The 26,703-nt window shown below is 39.5% G+C and overlaps 1 protein-coding gene across 2 annotated transcripts in view; it reads left to right on the plus strand.

Moving 5' to 3' along the window:
* Positions 1–26,269, plus strand: part of ACAA2 (acetyl-CoA acyltransferase 2) — a 36,325-nt gene extending 10,056 nt beyond the window's left edge. For both annotated transcript variants that reach the window (XM_020972324.2, XM_020972323.2), the window contains exons 3-10: positions 4,663–4,791; positions 7,836–7,952; positions 8,631–8,778; positions 11,812–11,987; positions 15,740–15,869; positions 20,478–20,548; positions 21,693–21,847; positions 25,472–26,269. In XM_020972324.2, coding sequence (XP_020827983.1) covers positions 4,663–4,791; positions 7,836–7,952; positions 8,631–8,778; positions 11,812–11,987; positions 15,740–15,869; positions 20,478–20,548; positions 21,693–21,847; positions 25,472–25,556 — 1,011 coding nt within the window. In that variant the 3' untranslated portion in view covers positions 25,557–26,269. The remainder of the gene's footprint in view (positions 1–4,662; positions 4,792–7,835; positions 7,953–8,630; positions 8,779–11,811; positions 11,988–15,739; positions 15,870–20,477; positions 20,549–21,692; positions 21,848–25,471) is intronic.
* The last annotated feature ends 434 nt before the right edge of the window (positions 26,270–26,703 follow it).

The raw sequence follows: 26,703 nt of genomic DNA on the forward strand, positions 1-26,703 counted from the left end.
CTGCACAGTGAACTGTGGCCCTGACAATGAGGGGTAACAGCAATAATGTGACAAGCTTGATTCATAGCAGGGCTTCATGACCAGAAATAATTCTGGGATTTTGCTATGGCTGAGATCATCCAGGGGGTGAGCACGAAGAACTGTTATGCCAACCTCAGGGCACAGCTTGCTTGCTGGAAAACTCTGGAAAACAGTGTCTCCTAATATCTTGACAATAATAACTAAGGCTGAATTCACAAGAAGACAAACACTGTAGGAGGTAGAAATCTCATGAAATAACACTGGAGAATTTAAATATATTTAAATGTCCACTCTCTCTCTACCCCCAATCCATATCACAGGTTACAGTCAGTGCAAACAACCTAACAGACTTATACTTCAGAGTCTGGCTGTCCCTACCCAGTCCTTCCATGACAGTCACTCAGCCTGAACCCCACTTCCCTCCCCCCACAAGAGGTGGCAGATAAGGAAAGCAGGAGAAAGTGGGTGAAGGCAGAAGACACGGATGTAGGGCACAGCCTAAGGCTGGTTAGAGAGGAAAGAGCTTCAGTGCCTGAGGGAAAGGGGACTGGAACCCCAGAGATCAGTCCTTCTTCCTGTAGCTTGTTTTAGCTGTCCCAAAGGTTAAGAGGCTGAAGATACTCATCCCTGAAGGAATCTGTACAGTGATGGAAGGCAGGTGTCAGAGGCGAAGAATGAGAACGGAAAACAGACAAAAATTGTGGGCTACAAGTGAAAGGCTTAAAAAACAAGTTCCAAAGGGGAAGAAAACCTAACTTGCAAGCAAACAAACCAGCAGAGATGGTTCATAAAGATGAAAGAAAAAATGATTTGAAATGCTAGGAGAGGCCAGACCACAATGAATAAGTATTATACTATTAAGAAAAATTAACCAAAACTCCCTGATCAAAAAGAAAATTCTGAAAACTGTCCAGAGAGTATACAACAAAAGCAGGAAACTACAGAAAGATTCAAAAGAAAAGTGAAGTTTTCAAAAAGATACGATGAAAGAAATTGTCAGATCAGAGTGTATCAGTGCACAGTTTAAAAAGATAAATCACAAGATATTTAACTTAGAAGACATGATAAGGAATTTCTCCAAAGAAGTAGATTCTCTGACAGGGAAAATAGCATTTGAAACATAACAGTACAGAAGTGGAAGAAAAGTTGGCAGAGGAGAAGCAAAAGACAGTGATAAAAGCACACATGAACTCATATATGTAAATGAAAATAACTGTCCTTGAAGATAGAATGTGCAGAGACAACTTAGGAATTATAGGCTTACCAGAAGAGCATGACAAATCAAAAAACCTGAATAGTGTACTACAAGAAGTAATATAAGAAAACTGCCAAGAACTCATAAATATTGAAAACAAAGTTATTACTGCCAGAGAAAAACCATATATGTGAAATTCCAAGACACCTAACTTCATCAGATTCCAACCCAGGTCATGTGATTCAAATCCATTGTTTTTTCCACAGCTCACTGCAATCTTTCTCTTGTGTTAAGTACTTCAGTTTCATTTCATTTGTTCCTTATACTTTGCACATTGTTGGATGGACATTTGAAACCATCAATATTATTTCTGTTCTTTTCAGTTAATTTCTCATATGAATTCCTGAGTATCTCCTTCACTGTTGTATATTTTTCCCTATGCCATGCACATTGTCCTTTTTAAAAGCATCTTAGGCCATGACCTGGAAAATCAGATGCTTTCCATTTCCTATATCTTCCTTTCCTTTCCTTTCACAGATCTAGAGTGATCATAAGGTGTGATGAAATTACTACTACCTATTCTCTTAAATCCTTAAGCTTCCACACACACTTCAGCCCATCCTACCTAGGAATGTCAGAGCATAGAAAAACATGAAGAATTTTTCAAGTCCTTTTACCTTCCCTAGCAGGGAGAACAGTTCAAATCTAACACAGGTAGTTGTCTATAGGAGGAACATAAACATGGCACAATCTTGGCAGGGCATTGAAACAGTTGCTTTGGTTTCCATACGTGCTGAATTTCAAGTCCTTTGGATCTTAAGTCTTTAATCCTTTAGTTCCCCCTCATCATTACCACTGAGTTAGGATCCATGGAAAACTTCTTATTTGCTATCTCCTGTGGGTTCTCAGGGGCCTTTGAAAGCCACATTCCTTCTCTGCCTTTCTTATTACCAGTAACTGATTTCCTTAGGTGGGAGTAAAAAAGTAAAAAGAATGAGCTTGCCAAATACTATATCCAAAGACTTTTACAATCATCAAACCCCAAATGAGTTTCTATAAAATATTCCAATGGGCTTTTTGTTTTCTGTTGGTGAAAATTGTCAGTCTGACTGAAAATTATCAGTCAGAAATGGTTTTCAGAACCGTTTGCTGCCTTTCACTTGTATGTTCTAGCCACTTGCTAGAATGGAAACAAATAACATGATAGCCTAATTGAACAAGCAAATAAGGACTTAGTACCTAGTAGATTCTAGCTACATATTTGCTAAGTTGCATATGAGTGCCTGGGCCCATCTTACATCATATACTGTACACAGAGCAGGTCACTGAGGCAATGCACCGGGCAAGTATAGAGGACATATTTGTCTAATTGCATTTGATTCATCTTCTTCTATCTAAGGACCAGAAAGCATCACATATATACTCAAGGCTTTAATTTGGTTTCTCTGGCCTTCTCATCCCTCACCCCTGTAAGCTCCCAATATTAATCAAACAGTTGATGAAGGAAGAGAGGGAGGGAAGGGAATAAACATTTATTTAGTACCTACTGTGTGTAAGGCACTGGTGCTAGGCCTTGGGGATACAAATGCAATTTATTCAGTGAAAGAGACCACATTTACATAATTATATATGATCAAAAGCCATTTGCCATTGGATAAATGCAGAGGACATGAACAAATAGTTCTCAAAAATAAATGCGAACTGTTAGCAACCATATAAAAGTTTGCTCCAAAGCACTAAGAAGAGAAATGCAAATCAAAATAATTCCAAGGTTCTGCTTCACAGCTGTTGATTGAATTGGCAATGGTGATAAGAGAGCAAAATAGTTAATATTGGAGGGGTTGTAGAAAGATACATACCCTAAAAAACTTTGCTATAATTGTAAATTGGCCCATCCATTCTGGAAGGCAGTTTGGAATTATTCTAAGAAAGTGATTAAACTGAACATAAGCTTTGACCCAAAAGTCCCACTGATAGCCATATACCTAAGGAGAGGTCAAAGATAAAAGGGAAGCCCACCAAAATACTTAGAGCAACCCTTGGTGGGGGATAATAGTAAAGAACTAGAAACAAAATAGATGTTCAGTTATTGGAGAATGGCTAAAAAAAATGGTGGCATGTGGATGAAGTGGAGTATTACTTCACTTTAAGAAATGATGCCTACATACAAAGAATATGGAGAAGCATATGGAAGACATGTATGAACTAATACAAAATGAAATGGGTAGAACCAGGAAAATAAACACAACTGTGATAATTTTAATGGAAATACCAAATGCTGTGTAATTATAGTGACCAAATTTGGCCTCAAAGAAGAGATATGAGAATGCACTCCCTTCTCATAGAGGTGATAGACTTTGGGTATGGAACATAGTGTCAGACTTGGTTGTCTGTTGGTTAATTTTTCTAAACTATGTTTTGAGAGTTTGTTCTTTTTTATTTTTTAAAAGGGATGGCTTTCAGGAAGGAGAGAAATGATGGATAGTGTAAATGTGGGAAATGGAGGTGTTATGAAAACAAAAGATACAGATAAGATTTTTTAAATCTTTTACATTTATGGCCATTAAACACTAATCTAAACTCTTTACTTATTTCTGAGTAGCATGCCATCTTCTGCTTACAATTCAGATAATTATTTGAATTTGATACTTTTTCTTCTTTTGTGATTCATCCCTTTTAAAATTCCTTGTCTTGCCCTTTATAAATATATTATATAAGTTACACTGCTGACTAACCACTTTCTTATAAGCTCTTTAGAGTTGTAATGCTTATCTTTATTTACCCTCATTAGGAATTTTGCTTAAGTCCTGAATTCAAATTAGTTTGTTCCCCTCCCATTAAGAAGCCTCCTGTAATATATTCTCTTCATTCTGCCGCGGTTCTTTGTCCTTCATTCATTATAGCATTTAAAATGAAAGGTTTTGACCATACATTTTAGACTTCAGTGTGGTCTCAGTGGAAAAGACATAAATGCAATGTGTGTACCTTGCCATCATGACCTCTTTGAGTGGTGTTAATGATACTGGTCTTATAAAGGTATTGATGACAGTGTCTGTTTTAAGCAAAAATTTAATTTTGTAAATTGAAGTCTTTATTTGCTTTATGATAATATTCATGGAATCAAAGAAAGTTAGAGCTGAATAGGACCAGAGAGAGTTCATCTAGTCTCTTTCCTTTAATAGGTTTTCCTTAGTGGACATTGACATTAAATTGACATGAAGATTGACATTTGTATTGACATTAAAATTCACTTTAGGTATAATTTTGCAGGAACAGATGTATCTATTATGTAAAGTGAGGGGCACCTTGTACATATGATGCTTTGTCTAGAAACTATTTTCCACCTTGTGTAGACAGCCAGTGTTTGCATGTGTTATGTCATTGCTCTCGCTCTAACCCGACTTTGCAGAGGACAAATTCATTTTTACCTCTCTCCCATCTTTCAGAGTTCTTCAGATGCTGCATACCTGGCGAGGCATGTTGGTTTGCGTGTAGGGGTCCCTGTGGCCACCCCAGCTCTCACTGTGAATAGACTGTGTGGCTCTGGCTTCCAGTCTATTGTCAGCGGATGTCAGGTATGGAAATATTTTGTGTTTGATTTTATGGAAACACAGTAATTACCTCGGGGTAATCTCAGGGAGAGATTTACTTCATCGATAAAGATAACACTACAGCTTTTACTTTTGAATTGTGCTCAACAGAAGTCCAGAATAAAGGTAGGTAGGTGCCATAGCATAAAAAGCTAGATCTAGAGTCAAGAAGACCTGAGTTCAACTCCATCCTGTGACACTGCCTCATTCTCTGATCCTGGATATGTCCCTTAGCCTCTTTCTGCTCATGTGTAGAAGGGAGATAAATAATAGCCCCTGGCTCCCAAGGTTGGTGTGAAGATAAAACAAGATACTCTTAAAGTGCTTTGCAGACCTTACTGTGCTATGTAAATGCTAGCTCTTGTTATTAAATTCACCCAGATCTACTCAGGCAGTCAGCATCGTCTGTAAGCCCATAGTATATATTTCGTGGAAAAACTACAACTGTAGTAAGATTTGAGGGAACGAAAGAGTTTGTCGGGAAGCGAACAGCTTCTGTATTTTTGTTGAGTTATTCCTGAAAAAATGAATGGAAGTGGAAGGGAGTGAAGTGACTCCAGAATTGAGGGAATAGTAGGAAAACCTGTGCTGTGGCAGAGGATAAGTTTGAAAAGTAGGAGGATTTTTTAAAACATGAGCGTTAAGAAGGTAAAAAAGATTTCACATGCATAATGGGTATCATATTGCTTGCCTTCTCAGTGGGTGGCAGAGGGGATGAGGGAGGGAGAGAATTTGGAACTCAAAATTTTTTTAAAAGAAATTTAAAAAAAAAGTATGAGATAAAAGATGTTAGAATATGGGTTGAATGCTACAGCAGCTTAAAGGGTCATCATAGTTAAAGATGATGGAATGTTTTATTTTAGGCTGAGTGCAATAGTGAGTCAGAAAATGTGAGGAGGGTCATAAGATGATCAGATCTGGAAAGGAATTCTGGAAAGGGCAAGCAGATTAACCCCCTCACTTTACAGATGAAGAAACTGAGGCTCAGAGAGGTTGTTTAGTTTGCCCAGGGTCTTACATCAGCAGTAGGTGGCAGAGCCAAGATCCAAATCCAGGTGCTCTGACAGCAGGTAATTCACTCTTTCCTTTGTCCCTCATTCTAGGCTAAGAGATGCAGGGAAAGAACATTGAAAAAGCATTCCTTCTACTACACATTTTAAAATAATGAACTACGTCAACACGTAGAGGTTTTCATTAAGTAAACTACTAATGGGTTACTTAGTGTTTCCATGCTTATTCTTACATTCTGACCATTATCAGAAACATAAGTGCCTCTATTATAAGATCTATAACTTCACAATTGTATTATTAGCATTTATTCATGGCTAACACTAGGTTTTCTTACAAAGATCACACATAATAGGGGAAAGAGAAAGGAGAGATTAGAATCTCTTAAGATTTCTTTGAGAGATTAGGGTGTTCATTATTAATATCCAGTCTCCTTCTAGCCTCCCCTAGAGAAGCAGCAGAGTATAGGGGTTAGAGCTACTCTTAAAGCCATGAAGACCTAGGTTCAGGTCTTTACACATCCTGGCTGTGTGGCCCCTGGGAAAAATTACTTAACTTTTTAGTGCTCCAAACAATTCTCTGATTATAGTTTCAGAGTTGGTGCCTGCTGGCACTGCTAGAAGGAATTTTATTACCTGGAAGTTGCCTAGACCAGTAAAATCGTAGATTCAGTTACTCTTCCTGCCCTCCTTCATATTTTATATTGAGAATCCTCAAATGGTTTTGTGATCTCATTGTTTGGTGTGTTTCCTTCGTAATTCAACACTTAGCACAGTGCCTAGAATATAGTAAGTGCTTAATAAATGCTTAATGACTGATGTATCACAGCCTATCCATACATGCCTATCCTATGAGGCACTCATTCACATCATCCCATAATTTCCCCAGTTTGCTGGGGGATGAGGGAGGGGGAAGAGATGGGAAGGTCTGGCGTGTTCTCTCTTGATATTGGAATGCATTGAAATGTTTTTGTTGATCATCCCTTACCTCTCCTACTCACGAGGCTGACATACTCTTTTCTGTGGTCATACATTTTTAATGGCATCCTTTACATTGCTCCTGTATGGTTCATCTGTAGTATTTCATAGGTTGTTCAAATCTACCATGTATCCCCAGCTCTCTTGTCCTTTGTACTAGGGTTGTCTGAAGACCATGCTATTCCATGGCTCAAAGCCATATGGCATCCTTGGATTAAGATTATTTTAAAAGTTGAATCTTTGTTTCAGGGAGAAGCTTGGGGTTGTACAAAACACTATATTGTTCCGCAATTTTTGTTCTTTCTAGTTTGGCATTGATCTTGAACATTGCTTATCAAGCTGGTAGTCTGACTCTACATGGCTGACCTGAAAATGACATCCACCCAAGTAACCAGATACTACTTCCTTTCTCTTAAAGATGGAAATATTTCATTTTTTTGTGATCTCTAGCACATCTCAACTCTTTTTTTCAAGAAAGAAGTGAAGACATGAAACTTCTGTGTAGTCCAAGAGCCTTGAGCCTCTTGAAGCACATTTTCAATCATATTTCTTGTCATCTTCCCCAAGTGCTGCCTTTACATTGAAATCAAAGTCCATCTTGATTAATTTGGAAGGAATGAGTTCTGAGTACTCTTAGACTATCTTATCCTCTGTAAAAGATGTTAATATACGCTACATTTTGTAAATATTTATGTGCACATTCATATGGAATGACCAGATGTCCCACAAAATGACGTTTCTTTTTGGTACCCAGTGAGTTTCTTGTAGAGTTCCATTAGATTATGAGCTCCCCATTAGATTGTGTGCTTCCGTAGGGTAGGGACTGCCATTTGCCTCTTTTTCTATCCTACATGCAGCACATAGTTGGTAGTTAATAAACGCATAATAGAGTAATAGTGAATTTAGAGACTCCAGAAGTGCCATCTAAAATATTAGAAGTCATTCCCCTAAACTGTCTTTATTGGGATTCTTATTAATTTCCAGAGCTGTTTTGTTATAAACATACAACAGAAATGCTTCACTGGAAAACTTCCCTTTTTGCAGGACATTTGTGTCAAAGATGCTGAAGTGGTACTGTGTGGAGGAACAGAAAGTATGAGCCAGGCTCCCTACTGTGTCAGAAATGTGCGCTTCGGTACCAGGCTGGGAGTAGACATCAAGGTTGGCACCATGTTGGATTTTTGTTATCACTGCCCTTTTGTTGCTATGTTTTTGTTTTGACAGGCATTTTTAGAGGGGAGGGGGCGAGGAGGAGGGTGGCACAAAGGACATTAAGGGCAGTTAGGGAAGCTGAATCAGTAATCCAGGAAAGATGTACCTTTTTGTGAATCAAGTGGCCTTTGTTGCAGGGACCCTCAGTTCCGTCATAACCAGGCATTAATAGTCATTTGTGTCACTTAATGGTACTGTCTTCACACCATAACTTTAAGTGCCAGGATCTCACAAAGAGGTTAGGATAAATTTCTTTTTTTCTCTAGCTTGATAAAAAATGTCACTAACAAAGTAGTCATTATGTTCTGTCAAGTTGGTTAGAAAGAAATTTAACTGTATTTTTCAAACACTGCAGTATGACCCACTGGTATTATTGGCTGTCTTGAAAGGGCCCAAGGCTGAGAAATTTTATGCATGTTTGTGCACGTTTATTTATATTTATTTCCTAGAATATCAGAGAACCTGATTTAAATAGTAATTCTAGTAAATATGGTTTAATAAAGATAATTTGCATTTTTACTTTTAGAAGCTATTAATTTTAATAACTAGTGAAAGTTTATTTTAAATGAATTATTGCATATTGTTTTTACAAAACCTGCTTTAACATGTTTTTTATGTCTTTGGTAGCTGGAAGACAGTTTGTGGACAGCGCTGACTGATCTACATGTTAAACTCCCCATGGCAATTACTGCTGAGAATCTTGCTGTAAAGCATAAAATAAGCAGAGAAAACTGTGATAAATATGCTTTGCAGTCGCAACAGAGGTGGAAAGCTGGTCAGTGAAATTAATTGATTAAAAAATCATTTTGGAATTTCTAACTTTATTTTGAATCAAAATGCTTATAATTATCATTTAGGGTGAATAATAATGATTGTTATAATTTGCTTATTTCCAAAGTAACATTTTGAGATTTGGGGTTTTCTGTCATATCTCCTTTTGGCTTGTATTAACTGGTTAGATAAGGGATTTGTTGATGAAGTCAATTGAGCTGGGTGTTTTTCTTAGCCAGAGGCTTGTTACCACCATAGGTAGTCATGTCTCTGGAGTCCAGTAGGGTCATGGAGTATAGTTCAGGATATATAAAGTATATCCTTCCCATTCAACAGTCCAGTTGTTCATAAGGAAGGCAACGATGTAGCAGTATCTTTATCAAAATGATTGCGAAATAGAAAAAAAATGTTTGCCAGCAAGAAAAAAAAGTTATGAGAATAAGGACTTGTGATATAAACAAATTGAAAAGCCTGGGTCAGTTGTCAGTGGCTGGGGAATTCCATCTACAAGATTATGTAGAATGGGGGCAGCTGGGTGGCGCAGTGGACAGAGCATCGGCTCTGGAGTCAGGAGGACCCGAGTTCAAATGCAGCCTCAGACACATGACACTGACTAGCTGTATGACCCTGGGCAAGTCACTTAACCCTATTGCCTAGCAAAAAAAAAAAAATTATGTAGAGTGGTACTGGAGGAGGAGGTCTCCTGAATGTCCTCCTGGCTTACCTGAAAGTTAAATTTCGTATTTAGCTAGTGTGCTTCCTGCAACAAGTTTAAATTCCTAGAGGGGGAGGGGCTTGTCTTATTTCTTCTGTTTTCTCCTCAGTGCCTAGCTACAGGCTGCATATTCTTTGAATAAGTATTTGTTGAATTCAGTAATAGGTTCTCAGTCTGGTTTTTTTTTAAATAATGAAGCAAGATAATTTTTCCAATGTAACATTGTTATTTTTAATGGGCCAGTTTTTTGTTTATAGTCATTATTTCATAGACAATGTGGCAGAGATGATGTAGTCTAATCCCTTTATTTTACAGTTCTGGAAACTGAGGCCCAGAGATATGAAGTGACTTACCAGAAGATGAATGAATGAATGAATGAATGAATGAATGAATGAAAAAGCATTTGTGAAATGCTTGGATGAAAATACAAGTAGTAAGTAGTCAGGAGCCCAGGAGTCCTTTCATTTCAAATCCAGTGCCTTTTTCATCATACTTAGCAGCTTCTGCAGCAAACTAAGGTCTCCTGAGGTTGAGTCAGAAGCTCTGGATTTGGGTCCTGCCTGACCACATCCAAAACACTTATATGTTCAGAGCTTCTCATATGTAAAATAGAAATAATATTGACATCACTGATCTCATGACTTTTTCGAGGAAAGTGCTATATAAATATGAGTTGTTGGTTTGAGATCCTAGAATTTAGAATGACAAGTTGACTTTAAAGTTCATCTTGTCTGACTTCCCCAATGATTCCAACACACAGGGCCTTTGGATGTCTAGGTCCATTGAGAAGGGATTCATGTACTCATGAGGCATTTTGTTATTTAAAGACTCCAAATGGCTAAAAAAAGTTATTAGTATGTTAAACTCCTTGTAGTTTCTGCCCGTTGATCCTTTACTTGATCTTCTGGTTCAACAACAAAAAAAAAAGTTTGATTTTCCTTCTATGTAGTAGCTCTGCAAATGTCTGAAGAAAGCGACCATACTTGGGCGTTCTCCAGGCTAAGTACACTTTGACCATTCTTCATGTGATGTTTTCAAGACTTCCCCGTAATAAAGTCATCCTTCTGTACAAATTCAGGTTTTCTAATAGCCATGTTCCAGAGGGGCATCCATCCCCATTTAGATAGTCTTCAAATGAGATCTAATCAGTGCAGAGCACAGTGACACTGTTCCCTCTTTTAAGGTAGACACCATATTTCTTCTATTAAGACAGCCTGAAAAATACTTGAGCATTTTTAGTATGCACACAAAATGTTGGTCTATAATAAACTTTGTAACAAGGATGTACTTTGTCACCTCATGTAATCATGCAAATAGAAGAATATTAGTTGGAGAAGAAAAAGATATCACAGTAAAATAGTTGCTATGAGACAAAATTGTTTCACTTAAATCAAGCATTTATTGCTTTAAATGTGTGGTGAACATATACACGTACATATGTGTGGTGATGCATCATCAAATATGTGTGTGTGTGTGTGTGTGTGTGTGTATATATATATATATTATATATATACACACACATGCACGTGCACATGCGTGTTTATGTGTATATTCAGTATGTTTGTGTAAACCTGTATGTACACATATATGTATATACATGCATGTCTATATGCACATATAGGTGCCTTTGGGGAGGTTTGTATATATAAATTATGTATGTGTATGTATGTATGTATGTGTATGTATATATATGTATCTCCACATGCATATATAATTCATATCTGTATTACACACAATCACATATAATAATCGTGTGTACATGTATGTATATAAATCACATATAATTATGTATATAACCTATTACAAACAACATTCTTCCCATAGTTAAAGACCTAGTATACTATATACCTGTGGGGACATGTATATATGTATTTGTGTGTGTGTTTATATAAAAATTATATAAAATAATATTATGCATACAAGATATAAATAATAAAATCACATAATCATATAGTATAATGTATAGTTTATAATATATGTTATTTTATATATAATATTTTATATAATTTAGTATGTACATAATATATCATTTGCATATTATATATATCATATCTATACACATACATCTCCCCATAGGTACATTGCAATGTATTAGGTCTTTACATATGGGAAAAATGTTGTTATTTTCAATAGGTTAAGTACCTTAACAGTCTATTATGGAGGTAAACAGATAGAAACTTAGACTTAAGTAGATGGGAAAGAACGGGCCAGAAATTGTGTTGGTTTTATTCTTTTCTCTAAAGAGTAGAGTTTTGGTTTGGTTTGGTTTTTTTTGTATTTTAAAATTTTTATTCTTGAAAAAAATTCATTCTGCTGTTTTAGCTAATGATGCTGGCTACTTTAATGATGAAATGGTACCAATTGAAGTGAAAGCAAAGAAAGGAAAAGAGATGATGCAAAAGGATGAACATCCCCGACCTCAAACAACACTAGAACAGCTGGCCAAACTTTCTCCAGTCTTCAAGAAAGAGGGAACCGTCACTGCTGGAAATGCTTCGGTAGGTGTGAGCTCTAGGACATCCGGCCTAATCTAAAAGCAGCATGAAGGCAGTGTGGCTTTGTCACAGTGGTTTTAGGTTATTTAGTGTAGACTGGTATTCTAACCTTTTAAAGTTTAGGAGGCAGCACAGACTGAGGGAAAGAGCAGCAGCACCAGCTCAGAAGTCAGAGGACCTGAGTTCCAATTCTGTCTCTGATGCTCACTCCTTATGTGACCCTGGAGGGCCTCAGTTTCCTTACCTGTAAGAAGAGGAAGTTGAACTAGGTGGTCTCCAAGGGCCTTCTCAGTGCTTTTATCTGTAATCCCAGGATCCTGGCAATGTGGCAGCACCGACTGAGGTCCTTGGGTCAGGGATCTCTAAGGCCCATAGGTTCTGATTTCCAGCTTATTTGATATAGTGTATAGAAATATGTATTGCTCTTTAGAATATATGTATAGATGAACAGATGTGACTGGCAGTGTTTCTGTCTTAGCTGGAGTTGTTGGCAGAGATGGATGAAAGGTCTGTTAGGGTACAGAATTACATGAGGCTTAACTATGCTATAGCTTTATCAATTGTTGATTTATCTGGTACATCTTAGCCATTGCCTGGAGAAACGTTCTTGTTTCCACTTAAATGCAACCAGGGTTTCTTTGTTTTTGAGTTCTCTTTTGGTTCTTGAAGTTTTGTTAAAAGGGAAGAAAGTTATTGAGATTATGCCAGTTGAAGAACAAAAGGTTTTCTGTATAGGGGAGCCTATTAAGGGTGCTTAAGGAAAAGACTGTTTTTTATCTTCTGCCAGAGTTCTGGAACATGACAATTGTTTGCCCATTGTGAGCTCAGTTCTTATTGAATATTGTGTTAGATATTTGTGGACATTTATTAGAATGATCTTTTCAGGGTTTTTCTGCCTAGTATCTTATAACTTGAGCGTTGCTCAAAGCGTTGCTTTGATTAGGCTCATTCTATCCATGTAAATGAGGGAAAGGCCAAACATTGGCCACGTCAAAAACCACAGCCTTCGTTTTTGCTGTACAACTGTTGGTTTTTCTGAACTCTTTTGTAATTAAAACATTCCTGAAATTAATAGCAAAGTCAAAAATTTATTGGCCTACTCACTTCTTTCATTAATTTTTTTTTCAATTAACAGACAAAAAAAAGCAAAGTACATCCCTTGAAACAAATATACATAGTCAAGCAGAACAAATTCCCACATTGACCATGTTTAAAAAAAAATACACGTCTGTTCTGCATCTTGAGTCCATCACCTTTCTCTCTGGAGGTGGGGAGCATGCCTCATCACTGCCCCTCTGGAATCATTGTTGGTCATTATGTTGTTCTGAAGTCTTTAAGAACTTTCATTACAAGTCCTTAAGTCTTTAAAACTTGTTTGTGTTTACGTTGTTGTTATTGTATAAGTTGCTCTCCTGGTTCGGTCATTTTCATCCTGAGTAATCACAGAAATGTTAGATACCCAGTAACCCTTTTTATTCTGAATATTTGGAGAATGAGTTGTGCCCCATAATTAAGTAATAATTAATCTTTTTCTGTTGAGCGAGGCAGCTTTGCAGAGTGGACAGCAAACTGACTGAGTCAGGAAGGCCTGGGAGCCAAATCCTGCCTCTCCCACATACAGGCTGGATGACCCAGTAGGTTAGTCAACTTTTCAGTGCCCACAAGCAACTCTCCAGAATTATGCTAATTAAAGCACAAGTCTGGTTATAAAACAACAAATAAGATTTCATTGAGTTATCAGGTATACAAATTTTCCCAAAAGAAGCTCAACATTGATTTTTTGTGATTTTTTAATTCAAAAAATGGTAGTGATTTTTTTGTACCTCAAACAATAGGATTCTAACCTATCTTGGGACAAGAATGTCTTGTGATGCCTAGCTCTGAAAGGTTCATGATTTTTTAAAAATATTTTATTCTGAACTTAAGAAATAAAACATATTTCCATAACATAGTGGAATAGAAAAAAAGATGATTGCACCTGAAACTATAAATCTTATGTACAACTTGCTATTCTTCTTAAATATATAATAAAGTTATCATGTAACTTTTATTTCCTTTTTGTCTTCCCTCCCTGCTTTCCCTAGAGATGGCTACCATTAGACGTGTGTGTGTGTAATCATTCTATGCATACTTCTATTTATCAGTTCTTTCTCTGGATGCAGATAGCATCTTCCTTAATATGTGCTTTGTAATTGAGCTGGGTATTTATAATAGTCAAAATGACTTATGCCCTCACAGCTTTTCTTAAAACAATATTGTTACTAGGTACAGTGTTCTCTTGGTTCTGCTCATTTCACTCTTCATTATTTCATGCAAGTCTTTCCATGTTTTCCTAAGATCATCTGCTCACCATTTCTTATAGCACAGTAGTATTCCATCACAATCATATAGCATGACTTGTTTATCCATTCCCCAACTGACAAGCATCTCTGCAGTTTCCAGTTCTTTGCCCCCACAAAGAGTGCTGCTATAAATATTTTAGAACGCATAGTTTCTTTTCCTCTTTCCCTAATCATCTTTGGAAACAGACCTAATAGTGGCATTATTGGGTCAAGGGTTCATGATTTTTTAAAAAAGATATACAAATCACAGGATTGTAGACTTAGAATTGGAAGGGTCCTCAGAGGTCATGTTGTCCAACTGGCCTCATTTTATTAGGTGAGAAAAAACTGAGGCCCAAAGAGATGAAATGTCTTCCTCAAGGTAACATAGGTGGCAGAGTAGGATTCAGACCCATGACTCCAAATCAGTCATTCTTTCCACTACCCCTTTGAGAGAGAGGTATGTAAGCCACAGAGTGTCTCCGTGGGTGTCAGGTGGGGAAGCAACAACACAGGAATGTTTTAACTTGGAACCAAGCTTATTTAGAAAATAAATAGCTGAGTTAGGAACACAGACTGGAAACCTGGACAGCAAGCAGATAGAACATATGTAATTAGTATGCCTGACACTGAGCTAACCCTCAGTGGAAATGTTTCCTGTCTTCATCTGAGGAAATATAACAATAGGTAAACTGATCTAGGGACAGCTAGGTGGCATTGTAGATGGAGCGCTGGAGCTGGAGCCAGGAAAAATGAGTTCAGATCCAGCCTCAGACACTTACTAGCTGTGTGACCCTGGGCAAGTCACTTAACCCTGTTTGCCTCCGTTTCCTCATTTGTAAAATGAGCTAGAGAAAGAAATGGCAAACCACTCCAGTATCTTTGCTGAGAAAACCCCAAATGGGGTCACAAAGAGTAGGACATAACTGAACAACAAAAATGATATAGTCCAATTCATCCTTCATATTATCATTAAATTCTTGATTTTTTAAAATTTTGGGTTCCAGATTCTCCCTCCACTATCTGTTGAGAAGGCAAGCAATATGATACCCATTATACATATGAAATCATGCAGAACATTTCTACAAATTGTCACAAAATTGTAAATGCCAGTTACTGGTCAGCTTTAGGCACCAGATGCCCTGATTGCTTGGACTCTGATGCCAGCATTCATCTGTAATAGCGATTAAGTGGCCTGGTATTCGGCTGTGCCCATCAGAGAGGGCTTGGCATCCTTTCTAGCTAGTTTCCCCAAGCAACCTGCTCTTCAAAATCATCTCTTCTTCACTTGGTACATCTCAAATCACAGCACTGTTTCTTCCATATCATTTTCTATTCATTTTCATCACACCTACCGTTATTACCTTTGCTCAGGCACGCAGGCCTTTCTGGATTATCATAATATCCACTTAACATACTGCTTTTCCTTTCAAGGGGGTGTGTGACGGAGCTGCAGCAGTGATCTTAGCGAGTGAAGATGCTGTTAAAAAGCATAACCTGTCCCCACTCGCCAGAATTGTGAGCTACTTTGCATCTGGATGTGATCCCAGTATCATGGGCATTGGTAAGTTACCCTAAACATGAATTGCCCACTTCAATTGATTTTGATAGACGTGAGATTTTTAAAGTAATCAATATAGCTGTTTTATCCTGATGCCCCTGGGCAACTCCAAGTCCATTATATAGGAGTATTAAGTTCTTTTTTTAAAATAAATTTATTTTTAGTTTTCAACATTAACTTCCATAAGATTTTGAGTTCCAAATTTTCGCCCTATCTCTCCCATCCCCTACCCGAAGACAGCCTGTAAATTGATATAGGCTCAACATATACAGTCATATTAAACCTATGTTCACATTAGTCCTGTTCTAAAGAAGAATTAGAACCAATGGGAGAAACCACAAAAAAAGAGAGAACAAATAGTATGCTTCGATCTGCATTCAGACTCCACAGTTCTTTCTGTGGATGTGGATAGCATTTTCCATCATGAATCTTTTGGAGTTGTCTTAGATCCTTGCATTGCTAAGAAGAGCTAAGTCTATTAGTCTTAAAATCTAACTGGGGAGACAGCTGATTCCCAAGTTCAACAATCCAAGGTTGGTGCTCCTCCCACTGGACCACGATGCCCCTGCTGTGTCCACAGGACGGGAAAAGATGGGAGGGGAGTAGAAAGAAGTGATTTGATTAACTAGTGATGCCTCTAAAAGCTCAGCCTCTTCACCATAATCCATGTCTTTTGATCTAGTTCAGACCCCTTGGCTACTGTAGCTCACATTTATTGTCCTCTACTGCCTCTCAACAGGAGAGCAATTGATTCATTATCCAAATGACTGCCTTAAGTCCTGCTGCTAAGTACTATAAATTTCCCAGGGTTTTATACAGTGTTGTACAATCATTAACATTCATAATGAGTCATCCAGAAAAGGTTAAATTCTGTTCAGGATACTCTCTTAAGGCAGGTGAGCATGTTCTGTATTTTAGAAAGATTTTGATAGGAAATGACTAAAATTCAATTTTAAACTTGAAAACCTTTAACTAACTTCACTTGTTTAGAACATTGACTGATAATTGAACATGGCAGCTTTGCAAGATGCTGACCCATCACATGACTGCAGGAACCATGCCCTTCTATGCGGTGAAAGGGGCTCAGGGTTTTTCATTGAATCTTTTTATCAAGTCATTACCTGAAGCCAATCAAGTTGATATGATTTAATAGACTAGTCCAGGCAATATTCAGACTATTGCCTAATGGAAGTTTTGTCTGAGAAGTGAAATAGGCCTGTTGTTGCAGCTAGGTGGAGTGCTGTGCCAGGCCTGTGTCTGGAAAACTTACCTTCCTGAGTTCAAATCTGGCTTCATATACTGACCCTGGGCAAGTCACTTAACCCTGTTTGCCTCAGTTTCCTCATCTGTAAAATGAGCTGGAGAAGGAAATGGCAAACCACACTTCAGTATCTTTGCCAAGAAAACCCCAAATGGGGTCACCAAGAGTTGAAAGGATGGAACAGCAACAAGGCTTCTTCCAAACTTTGGAATTTCAGTATTGTCTTTTTAATCACAGAATAATAGATTTAGAAATAGAAGGGATTTATTAGAGGCCATCAAGTCCCACCCCCTCACTCTACAAATAAGGAAACTGAGGCATAAGAACACTACATGACTTGTGCAGGGTGACGTAGCTAATGCTGAAGGCAAGAAAAATGGAGATCTTGCTTCCAAGTCCAGTGTCCTGTACTAGCAGTTCTCAGACTTTTTGGTGTCAGAGCCTTTTTATACTCCAAAGAGCTTCTGTTTGGGTGGGTCTTATCTACCAATACTTACCCTATTAGAAATGAAAACATTTATTCATTAAAAGTAATAATGAATCTATTGTATGTAAACGTAGATGTCTTTATGAAGAATAAGATTTTCCGAAGCAAAAGTTTGAGAAGTAGCATAATTTTACCTGTTTTTGCAAATCTCTTTAATTTCTGACTTAATAGAAGACTGCTGTTTTCTCCTGTTTCTCCATTCAGTCTATTTTGTTTTGGTTGAACCGTATGAAGAAAATCCAGATATATAGTTGGAAAAAGGAGTATTTTAAAAGACAAATAATGTCTTAGTATTATTATGAAAATAGTTTTGACTTTGCAGACCACCCCCCCTCAAGGGTGTTGGGGACCCATAGGAGTCTGTTGACCACACTTTGAGAACCGCTGCTTTATACCATGTCTTGCTTTATTAGATTTCCATGCTTCCAAACATGTTCTGCTAACAGTTCTTACTGTGAACTATAAAAGCTCATTTTTTGGTGTTTAATGACTGTTTGGGTATCTACTTTGTTTCCAGTTTTTTGCTGTCAGGAAAACTGCTACTAGAAATATTTTGGTGTATGTAAGGGGCCGCTCTTGAAAATTGGCATTTCTACTCATTTTTTTTCCTCATGACCCCAGGCCATAGAATTCTTGCCCCATGCACTACCATTGTATGTTCATCCTCTACCAGAGTGTTTCTTTCATATCTCCTGTTGGTAGAGTGGGGATGCTAGCTTTTCACCATTTATTCCAGAGTATCCTGGTCTCTCAAGTAGGTAGAGAGGCTTCAGGGCTTTGTGTTATCTGAAGACAAGCTGAGCTCAGTTCAGAGAATCGTATCACAGGGTTGGCTGGGAGGAGATGAATTTTTTGGCCGTGGCAATTCAGACCCTCTGCTAATGCGCAGAGGGGCTGTGAGCTGTGTGGAGAGCAGAGGGCTTTACTGTTCAGTCATAAATCCTCGAAGTCAGTTTTGTAGTCATTAGAAATCATAGAGTGTATGATGGGGGTGTATGGGGTGTTCCAGGAGGACCAGCACCTCGGGTTATGAGTTTGATGAGCCTTTTTCTGGGCTGCTCATCCATCTTTGGTGTCACCGAACAGGAGTCGCTCCAAGAAGCAACAGCAGCGCCCCAGTAAACCATCACGGCAAACGGGCTAAAGCAGGCTGAGGGTAACTGACAGTCCTCAAACCCGTCAGTGAGTTAGGGGGAGTGTCTGCCCCAAGCAGGTGAAGACTTCCCCAGCAGAATGGCCAGATGAGAACAGTTTGTTCCAACAGCCATGAAGGCAGTTGAAGCTGTGCGCTGTGGAGCATTTGGAGCTTGGTCAGATGTGTAAGATGCCAGGGTCATCCACTGCATCCCTGCCCATCACCAGTTGTCCTGACTTCTATCTTGCCTTTGGATTTCAGTGACCCTGGAAGAGAGAGTGAAGCTGACGACTTTGTGCAGCTCTGCCTCACTTAAACCCCCTACCCATGAGTCAGGATGTCACCCATGATGTCATTGGTCCTCTTCAAAAACAGGACAAACAACAGTAATCGTAGAGGTAGACCAGGCCACAAGCATGTTATTGTTCTAATTCTTTCATTGATGTTCAGTTTCATCTTGTTTAAATTCTTAAAAGTGCAGTTAGATGGTGCAGTGGATGGAGCACTGGGCCTGGAGTCAGGAAGGCCTAATTTCAAATCCAGCCTCAGGCACTTCCCAGCTCTGTGACCCTGGGCAAGTCACTTAACCTCCATTTGCCTTGGTTTCCTCAAGTATAAAATCCTACTCATCAAATGAGATAATATTTGTAAAATGCTTATTTTATGAGTACAATGCCCAGCACACAGTAGGTGCTTAACACTTGCTTATTCCCTTCCCTGTCCTTTCTCCATTATTTCTAACGTCTTTACCACAAGGCATCTTATCGATTTTTTTCCATAACCAGTTGTGTTTAATCTAACATTGACCTTCGCATTAAGAGATGCTGCTGCCTCTGCTGCTGTTACCTACCTTGTGCCCAGGTGTGACTGAAAGCACATCACCACAGTCTTTGCCGTACTGGGTTTGCCCTTGCTTGATACAAGCATAGTTCATGGATGACATTAACTACACCTTACAAGAAGCTTTAGCAGAACGAAGAGCGTTGGACGCTTGGTTACTCTCACCCCCTCATCTTTGGGTCTGCACATAGTGATGACATCCTAGACCGCCTTGCCACTGGGATCACAGATCTAAAGCATTTAAAACTCTTGTTCCCCAGCCCCGCCCTCCCTTTCTAGCCTTCTTTTTCCCCTTCCTCCCCTCCACAGACTCCGTGATCCATCTCCATTGGTCTCCTTGCAGTTTCTTAAATGCAGTCCTCCGTCCCCTGTCTCCATGCTCGTCCCTCATACCTGGAATGTCCTCCCTCCTTGCCTGTCCCTCCCCCCCCCCGGGCTTCCTTCAGCTCAGATCCCTTCTTTTTCAGATGAAGGCCTTGCCCAATATAGTCTTCCCCTTTCTAATTACCTTCATCTAGTCTGTCTGTATCTAGTACGTATCTCATTATTTATGTGTCATCTTCTGCAGTGAACTCTAAGCTTCCTGAGGGCAGGGACTGTTTTCTTGCTTTTTTTGGTATTCCTAGACTTAGTGCAGTGCCTTGCATATGGTAATTGCTTTAAAAAAATGCTTAATCGCCAATTGACTGACTCAGTTAATTGTGTGCTGGAGGATGTGGGGCAATTATAGGATCAAAAAATCCGAGTTGGAAGGGACCTGATGTTACCTAGTCCAGCCCATATTAGAACAAATTAATCATTCTGTTAGGATGTTAGCTTCTCTGTTCAGGAAAAGGAGCTATACGGTGGTACATATGTCATCAATTTATGTGTTTTTAATTCTTATAGGTCCTGTTTCTGCCATTAATGGAGCACTAAAAAAGTCAGGGCTGAGCCTGAAAGACATGGATTTGGTCGAAGTAAGTGTTCTGCCTTTTGCAATATGAATAAGGAGCCCATCACCATGGCCCAGTGGCTTTCACCTTAGCACTTTCTTCTTTAGTAATAATAATAATGTAAACATATAGCCTTGAAGTGATGCCCTTAGTATTCTAGATAATAACCTTGGCCCATGGGGGACAGATGAGTAGTGAAGTATGTTTAAAGATTGGCAGCTAAACCCGTAGCTCTGTGATTCTCCTATAAGGATAGCGGGGCTCCATGGCAATCCTTAAAAATAATTATTGTGACCCCTCCTAAGCCTTTGGTTTTCCAGGTTAGTCATCCCTAATTCCTTCACTAATCCACATTTGACAGACTTTCTGGTTCCCTGTTATTCCAGGTGTCCTCTGTACACATTCCATTTTGTCTGCATCCCTCCTACAATTTGGTGGCCATTATTAAACACAGTACTCCAGATGATGTTTGACCAAGGCAGAATGTAGTGGAACTGTCTCATCCTCCTTCGTTCTGAACATTGCATTCCAGTTAATGGGGCTCAAGACAGCATTAGCTTTTGGGGGGCCATGTCACAGTGGTGACTCTTAGCCAACCCAGTCATCAGATCATTTTTGTTTGCAGTGATATCTAGTCAAAAAGTCTGGAAACTGTAATCACGGTCAAGAAAGAGTTAAGATCTAGAAACAGTGATAGAACTAGAGAACTTCTGACTTAGAAAAATCTCCAAAGCAGAGATCTAACCTGATATCTAGACACAGATCACACTGAGGGCAAATACAAATATTCTTTACAAAGTCACCTAAAAGGTAAATCCAGATAGAAAGAGTAAATGTGAAATCTATGAAAAGAGATAGGGAATTATGAATTAAAACTGTTTGGCAACTAGGTGGCGCCATAGTACCTAGAGTGCTGGGCTTGGAGTCAGGAGTTTAAGTCTGGCTTCAGACACGTACTAGCGGTGTGGCCCTGGGCAAGTCATGCAACACTGTTTGCCTCAATTTCCCATCTGTAAAATGAGCTGGAGAAGGAAATGGCAAACCACTGCATTATCTTTGCCAAGAAAACCCCAAATGGGGTCACGAAGAGTCCGACCTGACTGAAATGACTGAATGATGACAACGTGCATTACTCTAGCTAACCAGTATTTTACCCTCTCTCCTGAAGGTGAATGAAGCTTTTGCTCCACAGTATCTAGCAGTGGAAGAGTCTTTGCATCTTGACCCAAGTAAAACCAATGTGAATGGAGGAGCCATTGCCCTGGGCCACCCTCTGGGAGCCTCTGGAACACGAATCACCGCTCATCTGGTTCATGAATTGAGGTATTCATGAGAAGTTACTGTATTTCAGTTTTATTCTCATTTTCAAGCAGCCATGTCTTTCTGGACTTTGCAGCCCAGATTGGTTAGCTGTCACAAGTCCAACCTCAAGTTAGGAGGTGCATAATAAAATCGGCATGCTCTATTACATGCTTTTGTATTTAGGGTCATAAATCAGAGCTGGAAGGGCCTCAGAGACCATCCGGTCCAACTCCTTCATTTTACAAATGAAGAAACTGAGGCTTGGTGATAGTCCTTGATGTGCCCAAGTTCACACAAGTAGACATCAGAATTAGGGTTTGAATATCTGACCTAGTCTAAAAACAGTCAGTGTAAAATGAGTATTTTGTTGTTTTGATTTTTTCTTCTGAGGTTGCTTCTGTCACAGTGGTCTTAGGTTATTTCGTTTAGACCAATAATGTTCTAGATGGTTACATTTTAGGAGGCAGTGTGGTACACAGGAAAGAACTTTGGTTCAGGAGTTAAAGAACCTAGGTTCAAGTTCTAACCTGTTTGACTTTGGGGACACTTCACTAGCCTGGGCCTCAGTTTCCTCATCTCTAAAGTGAGGGCATTGGATGAGATTGGCCTTTTAGCTTTAGAAATGTGAGTCTCTGATCCCAACATTTTTTTCCACAGTATTGAACTTGGATCTTCTGAATCCAGCATCAGAGCTCCTTTCCTTTCCATTGACCTCATAGTTCCTTCCTTTCTTGTCCTACCTCTTTGTTTTTCAAATATTTCAAAAAAAATCAAAACTTTCAAAAATTCAGAAAATTTCAAATGAGGAAAACAGGCCCAGGGAAATTAAGTAAACTTGCTCTGGGTCACAGATCATGATCATCAGAGATGGGATTTGAGCTCTGACACCCTGACTTGAGAGTCAGTGACCTTGCCATTGTAACCAGGCTTTCTCCACTGACTTCAAGTAATTCAAAATCTCATTGTTGGTTACTCCACCAAGGTAGATTACAACCTCTCCATGCCTTTATATGTGCTTCATGAACTGCCCTAATCAAAAGCAGTTCATCACCATATGGCTCACCATGTGCCTTACCTTACCCTCCATATAGATTGCTAAGGACATATAGGCCACATAGCCTCCGTATAGACCACTCAGGACAAGTGAGCAGGTAGTCCTTTGCAGGGCTCCTTTAGGATGGAAACCATCCTGTGCCAGTAGCTTGAGATTTTTAGGATTGACCCAGAAAGCTATGGTCTTTTAGGCTAAAGAATTGAAGTGATTGCTATGGAACTGACATGAAAGGAATGAACATTTTGCACTGAAAAAACAAATGGATGAAGGGCTTTGATTTCTAAGACATTGTGGCCCAAGCCCAAAAGAGGAGCTGTCATTCTGAAGCTAAACTCTTATTCTCCGTCCCAGCATATGTTTTGAGACTATGAGAGCCCTGGCACCATTTCCATATTTTAAGACAAGGCCTCCCTCTACTGGCAATCTCAGGTTTGCACTGTTCAGCTTGTCATAGCCTTGAGAGATGAAGTAGAAGAAAGCATAGAGAATCATTGGGTCAGCCCTAAGGGCCAGTCAGCCAAAAAAACACTAAGAAATGATCTCTCATCCAAACCCTTTATTTTATAAATGAGCAAACTGAGCCTTAAGAAAAGTCAAGTAACTCCAAGATTCTGTGCTCTGGTGACACTGGCTTCTCACTGCCCCTTGCTCATCTCCCACCTGCGTGCCTTTGCCGTGGCAGTGCCTCATGCCTGGAATGCTCTCTTTCCTCACCTCTATCTCCTGATTTCCCTGGCTTCCTTCCAGACTCAGCTCAGATCCTACTTTCTTCAGGAGGCCTTTCCCAAGTCTCCTATCCACCCACCTGCCCACCTTCCATCTACTATCTACTGTGTATGTACATAGTTATTTGAAGGTTGTTTCCTCCATTAAAATGTAAGTGCCTCGAGGGCAGGGACCATATAGTTGTCCTTTTTGAGTAATCCCTGCACTAACTGCAGTACCTAGTGCACGCTAAGCACTTAAGAAATGCTTGTTGCCCATTAGTCACACAGCTGGCTCTGGAACCAGAGGAACTTATTCCATCTCACTCCTGATGCTAGCTCCCTAGGGGCAGCTAGGTGATCGAATATTGGACCTGGATTCAGGAAGACCTGAGTTTGATTTGTCATCCTAGACAAGCCACTTGATTTCTACCTACCTCAGTTTCCTCATCTATAAAATAGGGATGATAATACCACCTGCGTCCCGGGGTTGTTGTGAAGATCAAAAGAGTTAACGTATGTTAAGTGCCTTGCAAACCTCTAAGTGCAGTATAAATGCTGTTGTTATTATTGAGTCATTCAATTGTGTCCAACTCTTCATGACCCCATTTGGGGTTTTCTTGGCAAAGATACTGGGATGGTTTGTCATTTCCTTCTCCAGGTCATTTTGCAGAGGAGGAAACTGGGGTAAACAAGGTTAGGTGACTTACCCAGAGTCACACAGTAAGTGTCTGAGGCTAGATCTGACCTCGGGTCTTCCTGACTCCAGGCTCAGCACTCTATCCACTGCACCACTAGCTGCCTCTATTTAATTGCTAGCAAACGTTGATATTACTTGTGTTCTTTGGGCAATCTCTCAAGTTAATAAACAGTCATTCAGCCTCCCTTGGAGTGAGTTTCCTCCATCTGTAAAATGATGGGCGAGGTGGCCTCAGAGGTCCTTTCTGGCTCTCAGATCTGTGACTCTGTGGCTACCTGACTTCAAGTCTGGCACTGAACCGTACTGCTTTGCAGGAAGAATGAAGTCAGTTTCAGACTGAAAAGCCGTAAATGACAGCATGAGCATCACTTGGCTCTTCACTAGTTGAACCAAGCTGAATAATAATGACATTAAACTTGTATAGCACTTTACATACATTGTTTTATTTGATGCTCACAGTTATCCTGTGAGGTAACCAGGTCAGAGGGTATCCCCTTTTTGTAAATGAGAAAATGGCTCAAAGATTGAATGACTACCTATAGCTACGTGGCTCTTTGGCAGCATTGCTAGCATTGGAACTCAGATCAAGTTATTCCTGGTCTAGTAGAGTATTCCTTTCCGTGATTTCAAAGGCAGCTGGTGGAACATCAGATAGAGAGTTGGGCCTGTAGTCAGGAAGACCTGAGTTCAGATCTGGCCTCAGATACTTACTAGCTGTGTGATCTGGGACAAGTCACTTAACCTCTTTTTGCCTCTGTTTACTCCACTGTAAAATGGAGATAATAACAGCACCTGCTCTTGGAGTTGTGAGGATCAAATGAGGTAGTCTTTGCAAAGTGCTTAGCACAGTGCCTGACACGCAGGCTCTGTATAAATGTTTATTCCCTTCCTCGTCTTCCTAAACAATTTCAGATATAAGAAGCATCTTCAAAAAGGTTTCTAGAGTCTGAGCCCTTCTCTAATGTACTTGGAACCTGATGGTACATACTCTAAAGGAGATTAGCTCTTAATCAAAGAGAGGCAAAACAGTTCTAATATTATCTGTTCTTCTGTATGTGTAAACTTCGTTAGACTCATTCCAGCAAAGCCCAGAATCTGAAACTCTCTTCACTGGAAGATTGCAGGGGTGGGGAAGCTGTGTGCTTGCATCTCACAAGGTAAACCTTATCTACTGTTTTCTTTTCTAGACGTCGGGGTGAAAAGTATGCCATGGGATCAGCTTGTATTGGTGGTGGCCAAGGTATTGCTGTTCTCATTGAGAACACGGCCTGAGGACCCAGGGACACAGCGACTAGAGCCCTTAGCCTGTAAACATTTATTTGCTAAATTGAGAGAAAAAATGATAACCTTCACGTAAGTTTCTGACACTGACCTTGTGTTGTCAAAGATACTTCTAGTGGGCAGGGATGGGAAACCTGCAGCCTTGAGGCCCATGTGGCCTTCTAGGTGCTGGGTGCAGCCTTTTGACTGAGTCCAAATTTTACAGAACAAATCCTTTTATTAAGGGGATTTGTCTTGTGAAGTTTGGATTCAGTCAGAGGGCTACATGTGGCCTCGAGGCTGCAGGTTCCCCATCCCTGGTCTAGGGGATGAAGACAGAAGTAGATTCTGAGGACACTAAGGCAGAGAAATCCATTTATCCAGGATGTATGCCCATCCTAAAACCAAACTGTTTTTCCAGATTTGGCCCCAGTATAAAGTGTATTTCTGAGGGAACTTGGCAAAAGTAGGACTCCTGCCATATAGCCACCAAATTAACCTTTCTGCCTTATTGTACCATTGCAAGGCCGTCTTACCAGTTGTTGCCTTAACTCTCTAACATCACCCGGTTTTCTCCTTTCATAAAAGATGTGTTTCTTGTTTCATTGCAGTCAGAAGGCTTTTATTGATAATTTTTGAAATTGTTTGTTGAATACTGAATGCCATTCATAGATCATTTATGACAAAAATAATCAAATATCAATAAAAAGTCATCTCAATTTCAAGTTATCATAAATGACTCATGTTTATAGTGCTTTATGATTTACAAAGTGCTTTCCTCGAATCCTTAGCAGGTGGGTGGTGTAAATAGTATTATACCCATTTTACAGAAAGACTCAGATCATGTGATGTGCCCACAGTAATATACAGCTAGTAAGGGTGAATTTGGCTTGATTGATAACTGTAGCTGCTGGGCCCTCCCTGGTGACAGGTGTGGTTCATTTAACTAGTCAGCGAAGATGAAACCGTTAACTCATTCAGAAACACAAGGCAAAGAAAGAGTGGTAATTACATAACATTACATCCCACAAACTGAGGACACACTCTTATTGATGCATAGCGTCCATAAGTGGATAGCAGGTACAAACTTACAGAGTCATACCATGAAGACACATGTGTAAGGACCCGTAAGCCCAAGACAACCCACTTCCCTCAGAGA

Source organism: Phascolarctos cinereus, unplaced genomic scaffold, assembly GCF_003287225.1.
Source record: "Phascolarctos cinereus isolate Bilbo 61053 unplaced genomic scaffold, phaCin_HiC Scaffold_4;HRSCAF=312, whole genome shotgun sequence".
NCBI lineage: Eukaryota > Metazoa > Chordata > Mammalia > Diprotodontia > Phascolarctidae > Phascolarctos > Phascolarctos cinereus.